This window comes from Sphaerodactylus townsendi, linkage group LG02 (genome assembly GCF_021028975.2).
Source record: "Sphaerodactylus townsendi isolate TG3544 linkage group LG02, MPM_Stown_v2.3, whole genome shotgun sequence".
Classification (NCBI taxonomy): Eukaryota; Metazoa; Chordata; class Lepidosauria; order Squamata; family Sphaerodactylidae; genus Sphaerodactylus; species Sphaerodactylus townsendi.
Window position 1 is genome coordinate 154,383,578 of NC_059426.1, and position 17,334 is coordinate 154,400,911.

The window sequence follows — 17,334 nt, forward strand, 5'->3', positions numbered from 1 at the left end:
ATCTATCTATCTATCTATCTATCTATCTATCTATCTATCTATCTATCTATCTATCTATCTATCTATCTATCTATACCGCCCTATCCCCAAGGGGCTCTGGGTGGTGAGTGCTGTCTATGTATATGCAGACAATGCTTTTTAAACATATATATATGGGGAATCAAATCCCCCTTTTTAATTTCCCAGATTTTTCTGTAAACTTGGAGAGTACCCCAAATATAAAGAAACTTCTGTTTAAAGAAAGTGTGCCCCCTATCTGTGGATTCAAGGGTCTACCTACCTTTTCAAGGGAAATAACCAAGTATCCCTCAGAGTGTGGAGAGGAGCAGGATTGCCACCCGGCTTCTAACATCTGCTTGTTTGGCCAAACATCGGCAGTGAGTTTTACCAGTGGAGAACCATATTATTATTTTAGTTATTATTAACAAGATTTTTACACTGCCTTGCTTCCGAGCCAGCTAATATGTAAAACATACAAATTAAAATCTTATTTTAAAAGCTATTAAAACCAACACACAAATACATCATTAAAACAAGATAAAAACAGAGCAAAATAAGTGCAAAAGATAAAAACAACAGTTGGAACATTGGAGAGGTGGGTAGAAAGCACTGAGGGAATGCCAAACAAAACAAAAATGTGGAAAACAGAAGGAGACAGGCAAATCTCCCTGGGAGAGAGTTTCAGAGTTTTGGTATCCTTCCTGAGAAGCCCCTGTCCTGGGTTGCCACCCACCTAATCTCAAACGGAGGGGGCCCCATGAAATAGACCTTCTGAAAACGACCACAGTGGTCAGGTGAGTTCATAAAAGAATGCATGTAGATTCTTCCATATGGTCATGTTCACAGACCTGTGAACATATGTTTGTGTGCATACCAGGCTCATTGCAGACATTTTGTTGAATGGTGGACAGTAAGCACATTCCCATTCTCCCTATGCCAAGACAATACATACAATTTTAAACATTTGCACAGGGCTCATAAAAAGTCCTGTGGTACCTCAATGACTGACAGTTTTTATGTCATAAACTTTTTAATCTATTCACCACAGTGAATTCAAATATGACTAATACCTGCATTGTCCATTTCATATACCTAACGAACATCCTACACCATAGTTAGTGTGTTCTACAAGTGTAGTGTGTTCTACATTTAGGTTCTGCAAGATTCCTGGTTACATTTGCTACTGTCAGTTAATACACCTGCAGTCAATTAACAATAATAAGAAAAAAAGTAGAAACACCTGCAAAAGAAAAGCATCAACACCAGTTCATTAGCAAAACAAACCAAAAACAAAAAACAAAACCCTAGGCAATGCATATTCAGCTTCAATTCATACAAAAAAGCGAAGTAGTCAAAACAGATAATGGTTCTTTGACGAACTTAAAGATTTGGATGGTAGATTTATTTCATTGAAAATCAGATTGCCTGATGGCAAAACATATATCATTGGAAATGTTTATGCACCCAATAATGCTAAAGGAATTTTTTTTTAAAAAAAATTCAACTAATATTGGATTTTCAGGAGACATGATTACGGTCACAGATCCAAATAAGGACAGATCAAGGACTAAAGGAGGCAAACTTCCTAAAAAGGTGTTTTCATATATGAAATGACTAAATTTAGTGGATTTGTGGCATGTTAAAAATCTAAATGTGAGAGATTATACATTTTACTCTGATACCATTCACATTCCAGAACTGGTATGTGCTGGATTTTGAAATTTTTATTGCTTTATCTAGAAGAGACAGAAATAAAACCAAACATTTATGTAGATCATAACCCAATCGGAATAACATGACAGCCAAAGAGAAAAGAAAGGAAATGGAGATTAGAAGATAATCTTCTACTGTAAAAAAATGTATTTAAAAATGTAAAGGAAATTTTTAGGAATTTTTAAAAAGAACCGAAGGAATGTCCAACACAACCATCTGGGAAACAAGCAAAGCATTCACAAGAGGAAAATTAATAGCAATTGTTACCAAAGAGAAGAAAGACAAGATGGAACAAAAACACAACATTATAAATGGAATAAAAATCTTGGATGAACAGCATAAAAAGAAATTGGATAAAAAGACAGTGAAAGAAATAAAAATGTTATGGAATCAACTAGATCTACTTCAAACAGAAGAAATGCAAAAGAAGACCTTAGTTTAAAGCAGCCTGGTGGGAACTACACTTCCTACTGTAGAAAAAGCAGCACTTCCCAGGAGACCTTGCGAGCCTCAACTCCTGCAGATGCCTCCCTGGGGGAGTGGGGCTTGCAAGGTCTCCTGGGAAGTGTAGTTCCCACCGGCTGCTTTAAAGTAAGGTAAGGGGGGGCATGGGGGAAGGGGGAGGGGTCGGGAGCAATTTTCCACCCCCCCATGTGACCCAGTGGCGCGCACCCGTTACACGGCGTGGCCCCCCACCCTCTTATAGCTACGCCTCTGGTCCCATCATTAATGGTCTTGTTCAAGTCTTGCAAATTGAAGGTGATGGCTTCCTTTATTGAGTCGGGTCTTTTTCTTTTCCTATTGCCTTCAACATTTCCCGGCATTGTATAAAATGGAAATCCATCAGACTAATTTATGTTTGGCTTGTCTTGGTATTGACCTTAGATTATAGTACAGCACACATACTTTTTTTAAACTTTAAGAGTTCTGTCTTTCTTGAGCCTTGTGAAAAGTACTTGATGATCAAGCTTTCCTCTTTGACTATTCCAGCAAAATGTTTGACATCGAGTTGTGTCCACTTCCTTTTTCCATGGAGGAGATGTTTGGCTTTATAAGTTGTCGGTTCACAGGGTATCCTTCTTCTGTGCAAGAGCAAGCTTTACTCTGGCTTCATGTGAGTGGTCACTTTCACCTAGGGTATTGTAAGGAAGCAATTCCAGCCCTGAAGGAATGAAAGACTCTGGATGATATTGACATTGGGTGAAAACTGCTTGAAATCTGAAACCATAGATAATAACTGGCCTTGAACAGCAGCCTCCTTGGCAAGTGGAGATTAGGTGGCTTTTGTAAATCTACTGCTGTGCTTTTGTGGTGGGGTTGGGCATTATTTATTTTTGTGTATTTTTAGTCAAGCTTTACAGCCCCAGATCCATAAGCCTACATATTTGAGTCAAGAACCAAAAAAGTCTCTGTTTCAGATCATCTTACCCACAGATATCCAAAAACTGGTTCTGCGTGATTCAGACAAGGATGTTAAGCATTTCCTTGTGTCAGCCATTTGGCTCTAGTGCCTAGCTGTTTTTCTATTGGTCACCAAGGCAAAGTGTGAAGATGCTTGTTTCATATATTATGCACTGTACTGATCTAGTTTTAAATATTTCTCGGTTGGAAAGAATAGGATACACACAGCACACAAAAAACAGGAAGGAGGCTCACTGAGAAAATGCAGAACAAAACAGAAAAGTCTTCACCCACCGGCAATAAATATTCATATGAAACTGCCTTATACCATTAGTCCATCTCTCTTTATTGTTCACTTTGACTAGCAATATTTTCCCAAAGCTTTTCTCTATCATCTTCTAAGGACCAAATTAGATGTAGCAAATTCCTTCTGGTTGCCACAAGGATGGGGCCACCATTTTGAAGTAATTTAAAAATACTGTGAGGGCATTCTAGTGCCCCCTGCCCTGCGTTCAGGTGCCAGAACAACCACAAAGGGGTGGTGCTGCTATTTCAGCACTTGACAAGACACAGTGTATGGGGAGAAACAAGAGTACTTCAGCCCATCACATTGTTGCCCCAGCCAGGCTCAGACCCTCAACATTTTTAAATTACTTCCAAATGGCAGCAGCATCTTTGGGGTGGCCAGGGGGACCCTGTCACATCTAGTTTGCCCCCAAAATGCTTTAACTAGAGAGGTTAGGGATTAAACATGGGACCTCATATACTTTGTCACTGATCTATAGCCCCTCTTCATACCTAAGGCTGTACAGTTGTGGGTATATATTACATTGGTTGGCACCACAGATCTTGAGAATCTTTCTGGCTTCTTTTTAGGTGCTATCTGAATTAGACATTGTGGTTCCTCTTCAGTTGCTGATCAGTATGTTTTCAGATGGTGTTAATTCTGTGAAAGAACTGGCAAATCAGAGGACATCTAGAGTCAGTGAACTAACTGGGAATCTTGCAGCTCGAAGGGTAATATATTATCCTTTTTTTTTAGTCGGAGAGAGAAAGCACACCCCTTACCAAAAATGATGGGCATGATCCAACTTAGTATGTTTAACTCTGTTAAAATAAACTGAATGCACAGCTAAGCATTTCACAGCCCAATCTTATAAGGGGACAGACCAATCCATCATGGAATTGGTGCAGGTTTGCACAGATGTAGGTGCCCACCTCTCTGGCATAAAGAGCAAATGCGCTGGTAGGGGGGAGTGAATATGTGGGTGGTGAGGCACTGTGTAGCTCTGCAGTGCCTGAACCTGGAAATCCGGGCTGTGACAGCATCTGTGGGGTACAAAATCTTGCACCAGCAGGAATGGGGGCAGTCTTGGGACATTCCCAATGGTGGAGCTGACTGTAGTCAGCTGGCTAAGGGCTTTCAGACCAGGAATGCCCCCCCCCACCCCAAGTATGTCGTAACTCTGTTGCTTCAATGGAGTTTCTGGGTGGCATGATTTTTTCTTTGTTTTTGCTCTTTCTGTGCTGCTTGGAACTCCTTTGGAGGCAGCGAGACTGTGCTGCTGTGGCACCATCCTTGGCTACAGCACACTCCCTTTTCCTCCTGCACTAGGCTGTAAAAGTGTAATACTAAAGATACCTCCTGAGAAGTCAGCTGTGTTGAATGCAGCAAAGTTTAATTTGAAGTAAATGTGCTCAGTGCTCAGTTCTTTTCATTTTAACATGATTTTGGTGACCTAACTTTCTTAACGTGTGTTGAAAAACTGTTCTCTTTTCAAATATTTCAGGTCTTGTAAATATCTTTAGAATAATGTTGCCAACTTTTAAAAATCAGTCTTTGATCTTTGGCCTTATCCCCTACTTATGACCATTCTTACCACTATGCTGTGAAGTGTTTCGTCTCTGGATTTGTACAGGGAGATTAGGCCATGCTGCCTGTGTTTCTAATCCAAAATTCATGTGTTTATTTTATATCAGTCAGGAACGCAAGAACAAATTTTATCTGTGGATTATTTTTTGCTTTTTGTTTGAATTTAAACATATTGTTTTTACTTTTCCAGGTGAGCATTGCCTCTGATCCTGGACGCAGGGTTCAGCATAATACTCTCAGTCCATTCCCGAGTCCATTTCAGAGTCCATTCCGCAGTCCCATGCGCAGTCCTTTTCGCAGCCCGTTCAAAAACCTTGGGGCCCCAGGGGAAGGAGGAGGAGGAGGTGGAGGAGGAGGAAGAACAATTGACTTTGACTGCGATGATGAGGAGATGAATTTGAATTGTTTCATTCTGATGTTTGACCTCATCTTGAAACAGGTGACAAATCAAAAGAAGTATTCTGGGGAGGTAGAAAAGCATATCACAGTTGTCATATTTTATGATTGGTGGATGTCAGTTTTTCTTAATGATCCCCCAAGTATACCAAGTAATTATTGATTTGTCAATCTATAATTAGCCTGATCAGCATGCTGAGGTTTAGGTGCAATTCCTTACAATCAGTTTAGATTTAGCTTTTTGTGTACTATCTAGGGTTGCCAGCCATTGGCCAGTAACCAGCAGGAGAAGGAGTGATGCAGAGATGGGGAGAATGATGTTCCACCAATCACATGACATCACTTCCAACGAATATTTAAAAGTGACATCACATTGCCAGTGTGATGGTCTAGGATTCAGCCCAAACTCTGTGGTTCTATGGTGATACTGCTTTCAAGTTGTTTTTCTCTGTACAATGGTGGCAGAAAGAAAAGAGGGAGACCATCACTCCCTATTACCATCATGGCCATCCTATTGCTTTTTTTTACATGTTAAAAAGCAATGATTCTAACAGGGAATCATGGTCTCCCTCTTTTCTTCCTGCCACAACTAAAACTAAGCAGGATTGGCTCTGGTTAGTACTTGGATGGGAGACCACCAAGGAATACCAGTGTCGTTATATAGAGGCAGGCAATGGCAGACCACCTCTACCAATATCTTGCCTTAAAAACCCTACTAGGTTGCCTATAAATCAGTTGTGATGGTACTTTACACATGCACACAAATAGCCATGCAGATTTGAAAGGCCTACACTTTCTGTCCATAAAAGAGACGGCAACCCTAGCAGATGGTTGTTTGTGGCTTTTATCTTGTGCTGATGATTGTTTTTGTTTATGATCCTCCTTGAAATTTGTTTTTCAGATGGAATTGCAAGATGATGGCATTACCTTGGGCTTAGAAAATAGCATCTCTAAAGACATCATTTCTATCATATGTAATGTGTTCCAAGCCCCCTGGGGTGGCTCTCACACTTGCCAGAAAGATGAAAAGGCAATTGAATGTCATCTGTGCCAGTCGAGTATCCTGTGCTATCAGTTGGCTTGTGAACTGTTGGAGAGACTAGCGCCTAAAGCAGAAATCCGCCTAGTGGTAAGCAAGGCAATAAATGCAAGGGTATTGCCTCACTGTGCACTGGCTGTTGCTTTTGTCTACAGTAAAATCACATTGCAGATTATGTTTGTTTTATGTAAGAACATAAGAACATAAGAACAAGCCAGCTGGATCAGACCAGAGTCCATCTCCAGCTCTTTCCTACTCGCAGTGGCCCACCAGCTGCCTTTGGGAGCTCACATGCAGGATGTGAAAGCAATGGCCTTCTGCGGCTGTTGCTCCCGAACACCTGGACTGTTAAGGCATTTGCAATCTCAGATCAAAGAGGATCAAGATTGGTAGCCATAGATCGACATACAGCATGAAAAATACGCATATGATACCCATGTATTTGCAAGCACAAGGGAGCAGTGCTGGGTCAGAGAATAGTCCATCTAGCCCAGTGTCCTGTTTCTCACAGGGATCAGCCAAATTCCACCCAGGAGGTCATAGAGCAACGCCTCCTTCTGTTGCTGCCATATCATCTCTGGTCTCCCCTTTATCTGTTTTCTAATGTCATCATAGTGATGAGTGGGGAAAAGGGGTCAGATGACAGTGAAACATATGTGAGGGAAGAGGACACAAATTAATGTATATAACACCACATAGTCAATAATATCTGATGATCAATGGTCAATAGTTAGTGATTGGGAGGCTGGTAGAATGGTACGGGGACATTGGATGGCCTCAACCAAGAGCCTGGCAGAACATCTCTGTCTTACAGGCCCTGCAGAATTGGGCTAAGACTACACAATTATCAAAGCAGATGGCTTGAAACCCTACAGTCCTGATCCAGCTAAACACATAAATAAATAGAAGTATTCTAGGTCGATTCCCCACCCACCATTAGATGCGCGCTCCTCACAGCAAATACCCGGGGGTCCTGCAGTACTCCCCACTACACCAGCAGTGACAATGCAGTGACAACGCAGTCACCCTGATTCTGCCGCTCCTCCCACCCCTCAGTGCGTGTCATTTTGGATCCTGGTCGGAAGTACACCTTTTTGAAACCGCGCGCCAAACACGGAGCAGGGCTCCCCTCCACTTTCACTTTTGAAGTGGGGAAAGGGCTCTAGTGTGTCCCCTTAGTTGGATGAGGAGCCATATGCACAAATGTTGCCTTATCCTGCTCATTGCCTTCTAAGAAAAAAGTGATAGCACCACTGTTAGGAACTGGAATCGGCACTTAGGCTGGATTTAATTTTATACATGAAATGGATTTGTGAAGCATTTTACGTTATTGGTTCTAAAGCTACTAAGCATGAAGATGCAAAGATCAAATGAGCAGAACCCTGTTTTCACGCTGGGGTTGCCAAGAGGCCTGGACAAAAAAAAATGCGGTGTCCATTTAATAGAAGATTAATAGGATGTTATTTTATCAGATGATATTATTTACCTCCATGACATGAAAAGTTTCAGCTGTGCATTTCCATGCACTTAGCCTTCCTTAAAGGGTCAAGGTATTTTTCTCCATGCCTGGTGGTAACTCTAGTTCAGCCTTAAAATCTGTAGCTCGTAGAAGTTTCTTTGGCCTGGACTGTGAAAGGTGGGCTTCAAGAAATTAATTGAACCCTCTGTTTTTGTCTAAAGGAACCTACAGATAACCTTGAGGACAGTCTTTTATTCAGTAGACCTGAGTTTATTGTAGGAACTGAAGGGGAAGAGGAGAAAAAATCAGCACCAAACCATGGAGAAAACCCAGGCAACCACATAGAGACCACAGGAAATACAGGTAGAATGGAAGTGGATGAGTGTGTGTTTCAAAACTGTTGCTTTTACAATATTAACTAATGTTTTCAGTTCTTTTGGGACACTTTCTGTGCAAACCTAATTTAAGCAGTTTTACACCCTTCTAAGTACACTGGAATCAATGATCTTAGAAGGGCACAAATTTGCTTAAATAGCACTGGTAAGAACATAGCCCAAGAAGGTCTTTTCAGATGTACAGTCCCATTTATCCTGTGAGACTTATTTCCAGGAAACTATTGCAGCCTTTGTAACAGTGGTCCCTCATCCTCAGCTCCCTGCCCCAGGTTATGGATTCCACAAGAAAATTAACAGCAGATAACATATTTGGCTGGCATCTTCAGATCATCTGAAAATGCCAGCCACGAATGCAGGCAAAACATTAGGAGAAAATACTACTGGAACTACTGGAACATGGCCATACAATCCGGAAAACCCACAACAACCTAGTGATTCTGGCTGTGAAAGCCTTTGATAATATAGATAACATATTTCTTTGTAGTGATACTTGGTTCATCTGACATATGGTGTTCATTTTTATATACCGTATATACTCGCATATAAGCCGAATTTTTCAGCCTTTTTTTCGGCTGAAAAATGCCCCCCTCGGCTTAAATGCGGGTCACACACCCTCACAAGTAGAGTCACAGCTGCCATTCATCGAGTCGTAGGGTTCTGTCCTCTTCTTAATCTCATGCTTTCTTTCTTGCAGGCTCTAAGTTTAAGGTGTGGTTTTAGGGAAGCTGCCGGCTTTCTTTCTTGCGGGCTCTAAGTCTACAGGGAAGCTGCTGCTTGGGGCGGCCTATTCTATGGTTTTCTTAAAAGGGCAATGCTTGCCTTTTTAAGAAAACCATAGAACAGGCTGCCCTGAGTGGCAGCTTCCCTGTAGACTTAGAGCCCGCAAGAAAGAAAGCCGGCAGCTTCCCTGAAACCACGCCTTAAACTTAAAGCCTGCAAGAAAGAAAGCATGAGTTAGAGAGGGGGACGAGGCATTCTCTGCTTCGCTTTCTCCTGCCTTCAGCCACTTTCCCTCTCCCCAGACCCATGTGCGCCCCTCTCCCCCTCCTTAAAAAGCCTCCCCAAGCCTTCTGGGGCGCTCCTTTCCTCCAGCTGTGGCTCCTTTGCCCGCTCAGCACCCTGCCTCCTGATGGATCTTTCCCACCCTCAGCTTATATGTGAGTCAATAAAATGTCCCAGTTTTTTGAGGTAAAATTGGGCGCCTCGGCTTATATGCGGGTCGGCTTATATGCGAGTATATACGGTAGTTGTATATTTAGAAGCAATGTGAAAAAAACTCTGGAAAACTTATATGGAAATTGCCCCACCCTTTGGTTATGGTATCTTGAAGATGATTCGCCATTTTGCCTGCCTAGAGCCCTGCCCTCACATCGCAGTAGTAATTCACACTTATTCTGTAATTTTACCTCAAGTGAAATTCAAAACAGATTTGTGGACCCCTTCTCAGGTGAAACAACTGGGGATGAAAACTAAAAGAATTTTGATTGGAGTACAAATATTCTGAGGGTGGACTCTGCTGCACCCTAATTTGACACTCAGCTTAATTGAAATAAAAATTCAAAGCAGTTTCAGAAAGTTTTCCTTAGGCGAAACATCTTAGCAATAACAGGGGAAAGCAATGTTTCAATAACATTAGCAAAAAACCCTCAGACCTGTGCTATAATAAGCCCTGGAAATGATGGTGAAAGATAGGCTATCTCTCCCCACCCTTGCTATCTGGAGTCAGTTTTGATGGGTGAATCCACATTGGGAGGGAGATTGAACTGCAAAATGAAAATCATTGTCCCCTGTGGATGGCCCTAACTGGGTTGGTGCGTTGTGTGGATACTAGCATTTGAAAAAGGGAAGATCCAGGCCTGACTCTCCTGGCATCTTATCTGTTTCAAATTTGGGCCTAACTCCTATTAGATGATGCCCAGTGATTTGACTTTACAAGGCTTTACAAAATAGTACCCAAAGGAAACTCATTTAATAACACAGGACTCTTCTGTTTACTGTATAGCTGGTATCTGTGTATATGGATAGGAAAGTAGATAAGGGAACAATTCAAGGACACAAGGGAAGATGGAATGTGAGAGCATAACTACAGGAAGTGATTCTGTGCGGGGGGGGGGGGAACCAGGAGATAGAAATAAAATTGTTTAATATTTCCTTATTTAATATAATATATTTCCTTATTTAATATAATATATATATATTAATATATATTTAATAAAATTGTTTAATATTTCCCTAACTCTTAATTAATTACTATCTCTTAAACACAGTGGTTTATACAGCCAGTTAATGATCCACCCATGTGGTGATAATTTCATCAATTGGATTCATTCCTTAAACTGGCAGGACCTCCCTTTCCGTGATGGAAATTCCACTATGTGAAGAGCCGAAAAGCTCCAGGTCACTAGGTTGTAACATGGTGGTTGCAGAAATCATGAGAATGATGTGGTTGCCTAAACTAATCCAGAAATTTGTAAATAAACAAAAAAGCCCAACGTTATAGAGCCTGGCTTATGGCTTTATTTAAGTGTAACAAGATTTGTGATCTTTGGTACATGATGTTTTTCCACAGCCATAAAAAATGACACTGAGAGGAAATTCTGTTATCAGCAGCTTCCGGTGACACTAAAGCTCATATATACAATATTGCAGGTAACGTCTACTCTTTTTTGGTTTGGGTTTATGAATTTGACTATGTGGAGGAGTAGATATGTATTGGGCTGCTCCCCTTTTGGTTTTGAGGTGGGACTTTAGGGTCATCAAGTATATGGTACTTCATGGGAGATATCTGGCTTGGTAGCAAAACACACAAAAAGGATAACGGAACTATAGACCAAAGCAGAATCAACAGTGTGATGCAGAGTCCCAAAAGGCAAATGTGATTTTAGGCTGTGTTAACCTTATATTCTAATAGCAACATCGGCAAGACATATCTTTCTACAAACCTGAAAAGGGCCCCAGGTTTGCAGAAAAATGTGAAATCTAAAAAATGAAATGAAACATTGGAGAGTCTGAAGATGCCAACCACAGATCCTCTGAAGATGCCAGCCACAGATGCAGGTGAAACGACAGGAGACAATACTGCTAGAACATGGCCAGACAGCCCAGAAACCACACAGCACCCCAGTGATTCCGGCCGTGAAAGCCTTCGACAATACATTAAACATTGGAGAGGTTTTAAAAAATCCTCAAGGATTGTCATATGGAAGAGGGCAAGGGCTTGTTCTGTTCTGCATCAGAGAGCAATGCTAGATCCAACAGACTTCTTAAGGAAGACTGCGGCTAAATTTGGCATGGCCGAGTTGCCAAAAAAGCCAAATGACAGCATGATTTGGTGGATTCGGCTTGCATTCGGGCTGAATGCAAGCCACCTGAATGCAAGCCAATCCAAATACAAGCTACTCTGATTAGCTTGTATTGAATCAATACAATCTGACCACCATTCTGACTGTCCAAGCCTGTGAGTTTGATGCTACTTTCCTAAGCAGCACAGCACTCAGCAAAGCTGAGAGGGGCGTGGGGGAGAGGGGGAGAGGGAGAATGCGATCGAAAAGCAAGTCTTTTGGTCCCATTTCCCCCTTCCCCCCACCCTTCTCAGCATTGGTGAGTGTTGCACTGATTAGGATAGTAGCAAGATTAAGAGTAATTTGACTATGCATCCCTTTACCTGGGGAGGTGGAATGTTTTTTCTTGCTGGAGGTCTTCAAGCAGAGGCTGAGCATCCACCTGTCAGCTGTGCTGTAATTTGGATTATCCACACTGAGCTTCAGCCCCTAACATTCTATGGTTGTTGTTTTTTTCCTCGCCAAGTCACAGCTGACTTACGGTGACCCCGTAGGGTTTTCGAGGCAAGAGACATCCAGAGTTGGTTTGACATTGCCTTGGAGGTCTCCCCATTGAAATATTAGCTAGTGTTCCTTGGAGCTATAGAGGAAGAAGTGGGAGCTGAAATGACTAGAACGAGTTTGGCAGAAAACTCAATGAAGCTGCAAGGGCATCTTATACTGTACAATGTTTATGAAAGTCCACGACAGCCATTCTCAACCAGGGTTCCTTGGTACCCTGGGGTGCCGTGAGCATGTCCCAGGGGTACCTCGGCAACACTACCGCCCCCCCTCATTTTTGTGGTGTCTCCCACCGGTGCCAGCAAGGACATGGAGCTGGCCCCTGGGGCAGGGCCTGCCACAAGGTCAGCAGCCACCCCCCAGTGCTACCCTTCACCCTGGGAGGGGAAGGTGGGGTGTGTGGCAAGCAGGGGCAATGGGAGAGGAAGGTAGAGGGTGGCGGCAGGGGTACCGTGAGATATGAAGAGTGAGGCCAAGGGTACCCTGACCTCGAAAAGGTTGGGAAACACTTGTCCACGAGATGGAAGTGAAGGCCATTAAGAAGGCATTGAATACCACCTCCATTGCATCTGCAAGCTCACACCCAGCTCAATTGTTTAAGATAATTAGGACTTTATCTTAGGAGTCCTCAAATAGTTGGTATTTGGCTGTTAGTTGTGAGGTATTTGTGAGCTTTTTTGCAGACAAAATTTTTGCTGCTCTGCCAAGAACTTCCGGCCAGTTTCAATACAGTTAAAAAACTGGAACCACGTGGTTGTCTTCCAGTCCAATTTTGGACCAATTCTGCTGTCTCTCCCAGACTGATGTTGACAGGACCCTGGCAGCTTTAAAGCCTAGCACATTCCCCCTGGACCTATACCCATAATGGCTGGTGAAAGCCAGTGGCGATGCCATGTGCACATCCCTGAGTTCAGTGGCAGAGCTGAAGGAGCTGAAGGACATCCACTCTTGAAAAAAAACCATAATTCTTGAAAACTCTTGAAAAAAACCCAGTTATCAGCCAGTTTTGCATTTGTCATTTCTGGGTAAGGTAATCAAGAGAGCAGTGGCAGAGTATCCTCAGGTATTCTTGGATGACTTATGGGCATTGGATCCATTTCACTCCAGCTCCCAACCTGGTTGTGGAATGGAGACAGCTCTGGTTGCTTTCATGATGATCTCTAGAGGTAGTTGGATCAAGGTGGATCAGCGCTGCTGGCTCTTCTTGATCTGACAGTGTCCTTTGACCTGGTCAACCGTGATCTTTTTACCCACTGCCTTGCTATTGATGAGTAACCTAGTGCTGCCTTGGAAAATCTGACCAGTTGTTTGAGGCTATGGTGAAATAGATGAAGCAGAGATGGCTGAAGTTAAATCCTAACAAAGATGGAGGTTCTGTGACTGGGCCGGGGTGATGCATGAATGGGGTGCCAGCCCCTGGCTCTTGACAGTGTACAGTTGACACTGGCTCACTGCTAAGCTCTGGGGTGGTGAAAAATTTAAGAGAAGTGTTTTCATACATGAAGCTTAAATCACCTCTTTCTTGTGACTTATGTTAACATCAGTCATGTTTTTGATTGACGACTTTCTGCTTTTCCTTAGAATTCATAGAATGAAGGATTATGTATTTTGCTTGGAATGAATTTGCTTGTTTTGTTTGCTCTCACACAGGAAATGGCCCGCTTTGAAGAGCCAGATATTCTTTTTAACATGTTGAACTGCTTGAAGATACTCTGTCTTCACGGGGAGTGTTTGTACATCGCAAGAAAGGATCATCCCCTGTTCTTAGCCTACATTCAGGATCACATGCTGATTGCCAGGTATGTGCTGTTGGCTAGCTGCCCACTTTTATAAAGCCTGTGGGACATTTGTTTATAGCAGGGGTAGGGAACCTTTAACACTCAAAGAGCCATTTGGACCCGTTTTCCATGGGAAAAGAAAACACTTGGAGCTGCAAATAATTTTTGACATTTAAAATGAAGGTAACACTGTATATATTGGGTTTTTTTTACCTTTTACTCCGCTCATTCTGAGAATCGCATGGATGCGTCCGCCCTGCTGCCTGCAGGGCGGGCAAGGATGGGGCCAGCGGCTCAGCCTCGCTGGCCGCCGGGAAAGCATCCGCCCCGCTCCAATGGGGCAGGCGAGAGGGGAAGCCCACGGCGTGGCCCAGCCGGCCGCAGGCAGTTGGTGCGCCCACCCTGCTGCCTGCAGGGTGGGCAAGGATGGGGCCGGCAGCTCGGCTCGTGGAGCCGCAGTTCAAGGGCAGAAGAGCCGCATGCGGCTCTCGAGCCGCAGGTTCCCTACCCCTGGTTTATAGCAAAACAGTTGCAGGTATACAATGGTGACATTACGGCCGGGTTTGGGGCAGAGGTCCAAGGCCCCAACTCATGGATACAGCTGGGAAGATGGGGTCAAAGCCAGGCATTTGAAGTATACCATGTTCTTACCTGCTCCTGAGGTAAATTTCCCGCTGTAAATAGAGAAAGTAACCTAACTGGAAGCAGGAAATGGTCATTTTGTCCTGGTACAAGGACGCTTTGCTTTCCAGTGAGGTATAAGAACTCTCTGAAGTAGCAGGACCTGTAGCCTCACAGCATAGTTATGTTGCCATTTTGTACATCATTTATGACACCATCTAGTGATGGAGGTTGCTGATTAGCTTTGGTTGGTCTATTTTCTCCAGCTTGTGGAGAGTTGTCAAGTCTGAATTCTCCCAGCTTTCTTCATTAGCGGTGCCTCTCCTTCTTCATGCCTTGTCACTTCCGCACGGGGCGGATATATTCTGGACTATAATCAATAGCAACTTCAACAGCAAAGACTGGAAGATCAGGTTTGAAGCAGGTAAGTCTTAATATTGCACAATGTTTACTTCAGTAAGAGTGCAGAGATCTGCAAAGAGCTTTCATTTGCTCAGGGTGTATTTGGCACCTGGTCACAACTCATAAATCCTGCCACTCCAGCAGAATGGTCTTCCAATGAGTATGCATGGAGGACTAGAGAGTGCACTGAAAGCATGGCACCTGTGAACTGCGATGGGTGAGAACTGCTGATGAATGTGCCATTGGTTCTAATCAGTTCTCAATAAGTGTGCCGGAGAAAGGGCCATTTTCCTCTATCCGCCCAGTCATTAACAACTGAAACCAGAGAGACATAGTACTCAAAAGCATCTCAAAAGTACTCATAGTACTCACATAGTACTCAAAAGTACTCAAAAACATCTACACAACCATCACATCTTTCTCCAGAATTTAAAGTCAGTCTAGGATCTGGAGAAGCTTCAAAGCAGTGTGAAGCTGGGGCAGGAAAAATAGATAAATGCATCAGAGGTTATCCACTGAACTCAGATCTAAGAGGGTAATGCTTTAGTTCTAGAACCTAATTTTAGGTTCAGTTTGTGATGTCTCCAGCTACAGGATCTTAGGCAGCAGAGGTGGGGAATATCTTTCCCTGTGAATGGAAAACTGCCTGTCATTGCAAGACATTTGGCAAATTTATTTATTAATTGGCTGTTGTGCGTTTTCCGGGCTCCTAATGTTTTACCTGTATCTATGACTGGCATCTTCAGAGGCATGTCATGGTAAGATGTATTTTTCTCTGTGACACCAAACACATCTTACTCAGACCTTCCTTCCTTCCTTCCTTCCTTCCTTCCTTCCTTCCTTCCTTCCTTCCTTCCTTCCTTCCTTCCTTCCTTCCTTCCTTCCTTCCTTCCTTCCTTCCTTCCTTCCTTCCTTCCTTCCTTCCTTCCTTCCTTCCTTCCTTCCTTCCTTCCTTCCTTCCTTCCTTCCTTCCTTCCTTCCTTCCTTCCTTCCAAAAGGCTCAGGGTGGTTTCCATAATCCAGTTCTTGAATATATAAATGCACACACTGCAGCTGGCAGGAGCTCAGCAAAAGGCCAGAATGGCAACAGAAGAGTCTGCAACAAGAATGATAGCATCACATCATGAAGAGAAGCAGGAAGCCAGTGGGGAGGAGGAAGAATAGGCAGCATAGGTAGTCACTGGATGGGCCTGTGGAAAATCTCTTAGGTCCAGTTCATAGAATTTCCTCTCAGGCAGATCTCCCAGATCAGCTAATCATGGCAAACAGCCAGTCCCAGGAGAGTGTGAGGAAGGAACCAGGTAAACCCTGATCTGGCATCTAGAAAGCCAGAGATTGAGGAAGGCTGGGGAATAGGTGGTGCCAAATTTATGCCATATAAGATGGTTTCCACAGCAAGCCTGGGAGGAAGCAATGGATCCTGCTGTTGTGAGAGTAGGTATCTAGGGAGGAGAGAGGAAAGGAACCACGCAGTGTGACCCCCTCATCTTCCCACTGTGACTCATAGGATTCTCAGAGGTTGACACCCACCCAACTGCTGAAGGACAGGCTTCAGGGCCAGTGGGTGGGAGAAGAGTCTCTTCCCCCATAAAGCATCTCCTGGTTTTATGTGTGAACACAAAGGCTTCTTTTGGTTCCAGGTCTCTAGCCTGCGAAATTGGGGACAGAAGGGACAGAAGTTAAGGGGGAAAAAACCCACTCCAGAAGTGGTGTTGTAAATGATGAATGACAATAAATCAGCAGCAAGTAGTTCACTTTGATGGAATGAAACAAGTTTTAAAAGGATAAAACAGAACAATCCCCCAACATGTTTTCATTTGGTTTCACGGGTTCATATTGTCTCTTCCTTGTGAATTAGTGCACACACACCAGGGCCATACCTTTTGATGTTCCTGGCTGTGTTATCTCCACTTGTCATTATAAATATGAATATGAAAAATTTTATAATTAATTTTCAGCAACTTTTCGCTGGTCTTAAATCTACTTTGAACTGCAGTTCAATAGAACAAGCACCGATGTTCGTTATAATCCCGAACAATTTTCTGCTGTATCATTCATCCAAAGCTGGAAAAAAAGGAACAATTGCGCTTTCTAGATCCCCTTTTATAGATCTATTGCAAAGCTCGAGTGGGTGCCATTGTCTGAACTAATCCTGGGTGTTTTGTTTTGCTTTGTTTGCTACCATAGTGGAGAAAGTAGCTGTGATGTGTAGATTCTTGGATATCCACTCGGTGACCAAAAATCACTTGCTGAAGTACTCCCTGGCGCATGCCTTTTGCTGTTTCCTGACTGCTGTGGAAGATGTCAACCCTGCAGTTGCTACCAGGGCAGGACTACTGTTAGACACCATCAAAAGACCAGCTTTGCAGGTGGGTTAATGTTGCAGTAAGACACTTGGGTATTTTCCACTACAGG

At 43.2% G+C, this 17,334-nt stretch overlaps 1 protein-coding gene across 1 annotated transcript in view; it reads left to right on the forward strand.

Moving 5' to 3' along the window:
* UNC79 (unc-79 homolog, NALCN channel complex subunit) overlaps window positions 1-17,334 on the forward strand; it is a 121,866-nt gene that overhangs the window by 52,584 nt on the left and 51,948 nt on the right. Inside the window, exons 16-24 of the mRNA XM_048484629.1 lie at window positions 2,704-2,827; window positions 3,991-4,131; window positions 5,178-5,426; window positions 6,285-6,512; window positions 8,103-8,244; window positions 10,846-10,925; window positions 13,769-13,917; window positions 14,784-14,941; window positions 17,107-17,289. Of these exons, the coding sequence (XP_048340586.1) occupies window positions 2,704-2,827; window positions 3,991-4,131; window positions 5,178-5,426; window positions 6,285-6,512; window positions 8,103-8,244; window positions 10,846-10,925; window positions 13,769-13,917; window positions 14,784-14,941; window positions 17,107-17,289 (1,454 nt within the window). The remainder of the gene's footprint in view (window positions 1-2,703; window positions 2,828-3,990; window positions 4,132-5,177; window positions 5,427-6,284; window positions 6,513-8,102; window positions 8,245-10,845; window positions 10,926-13,768; window positions 13,918-14,783; window positions 14,942-17,106; window positions 17,290-17,334) is intronic.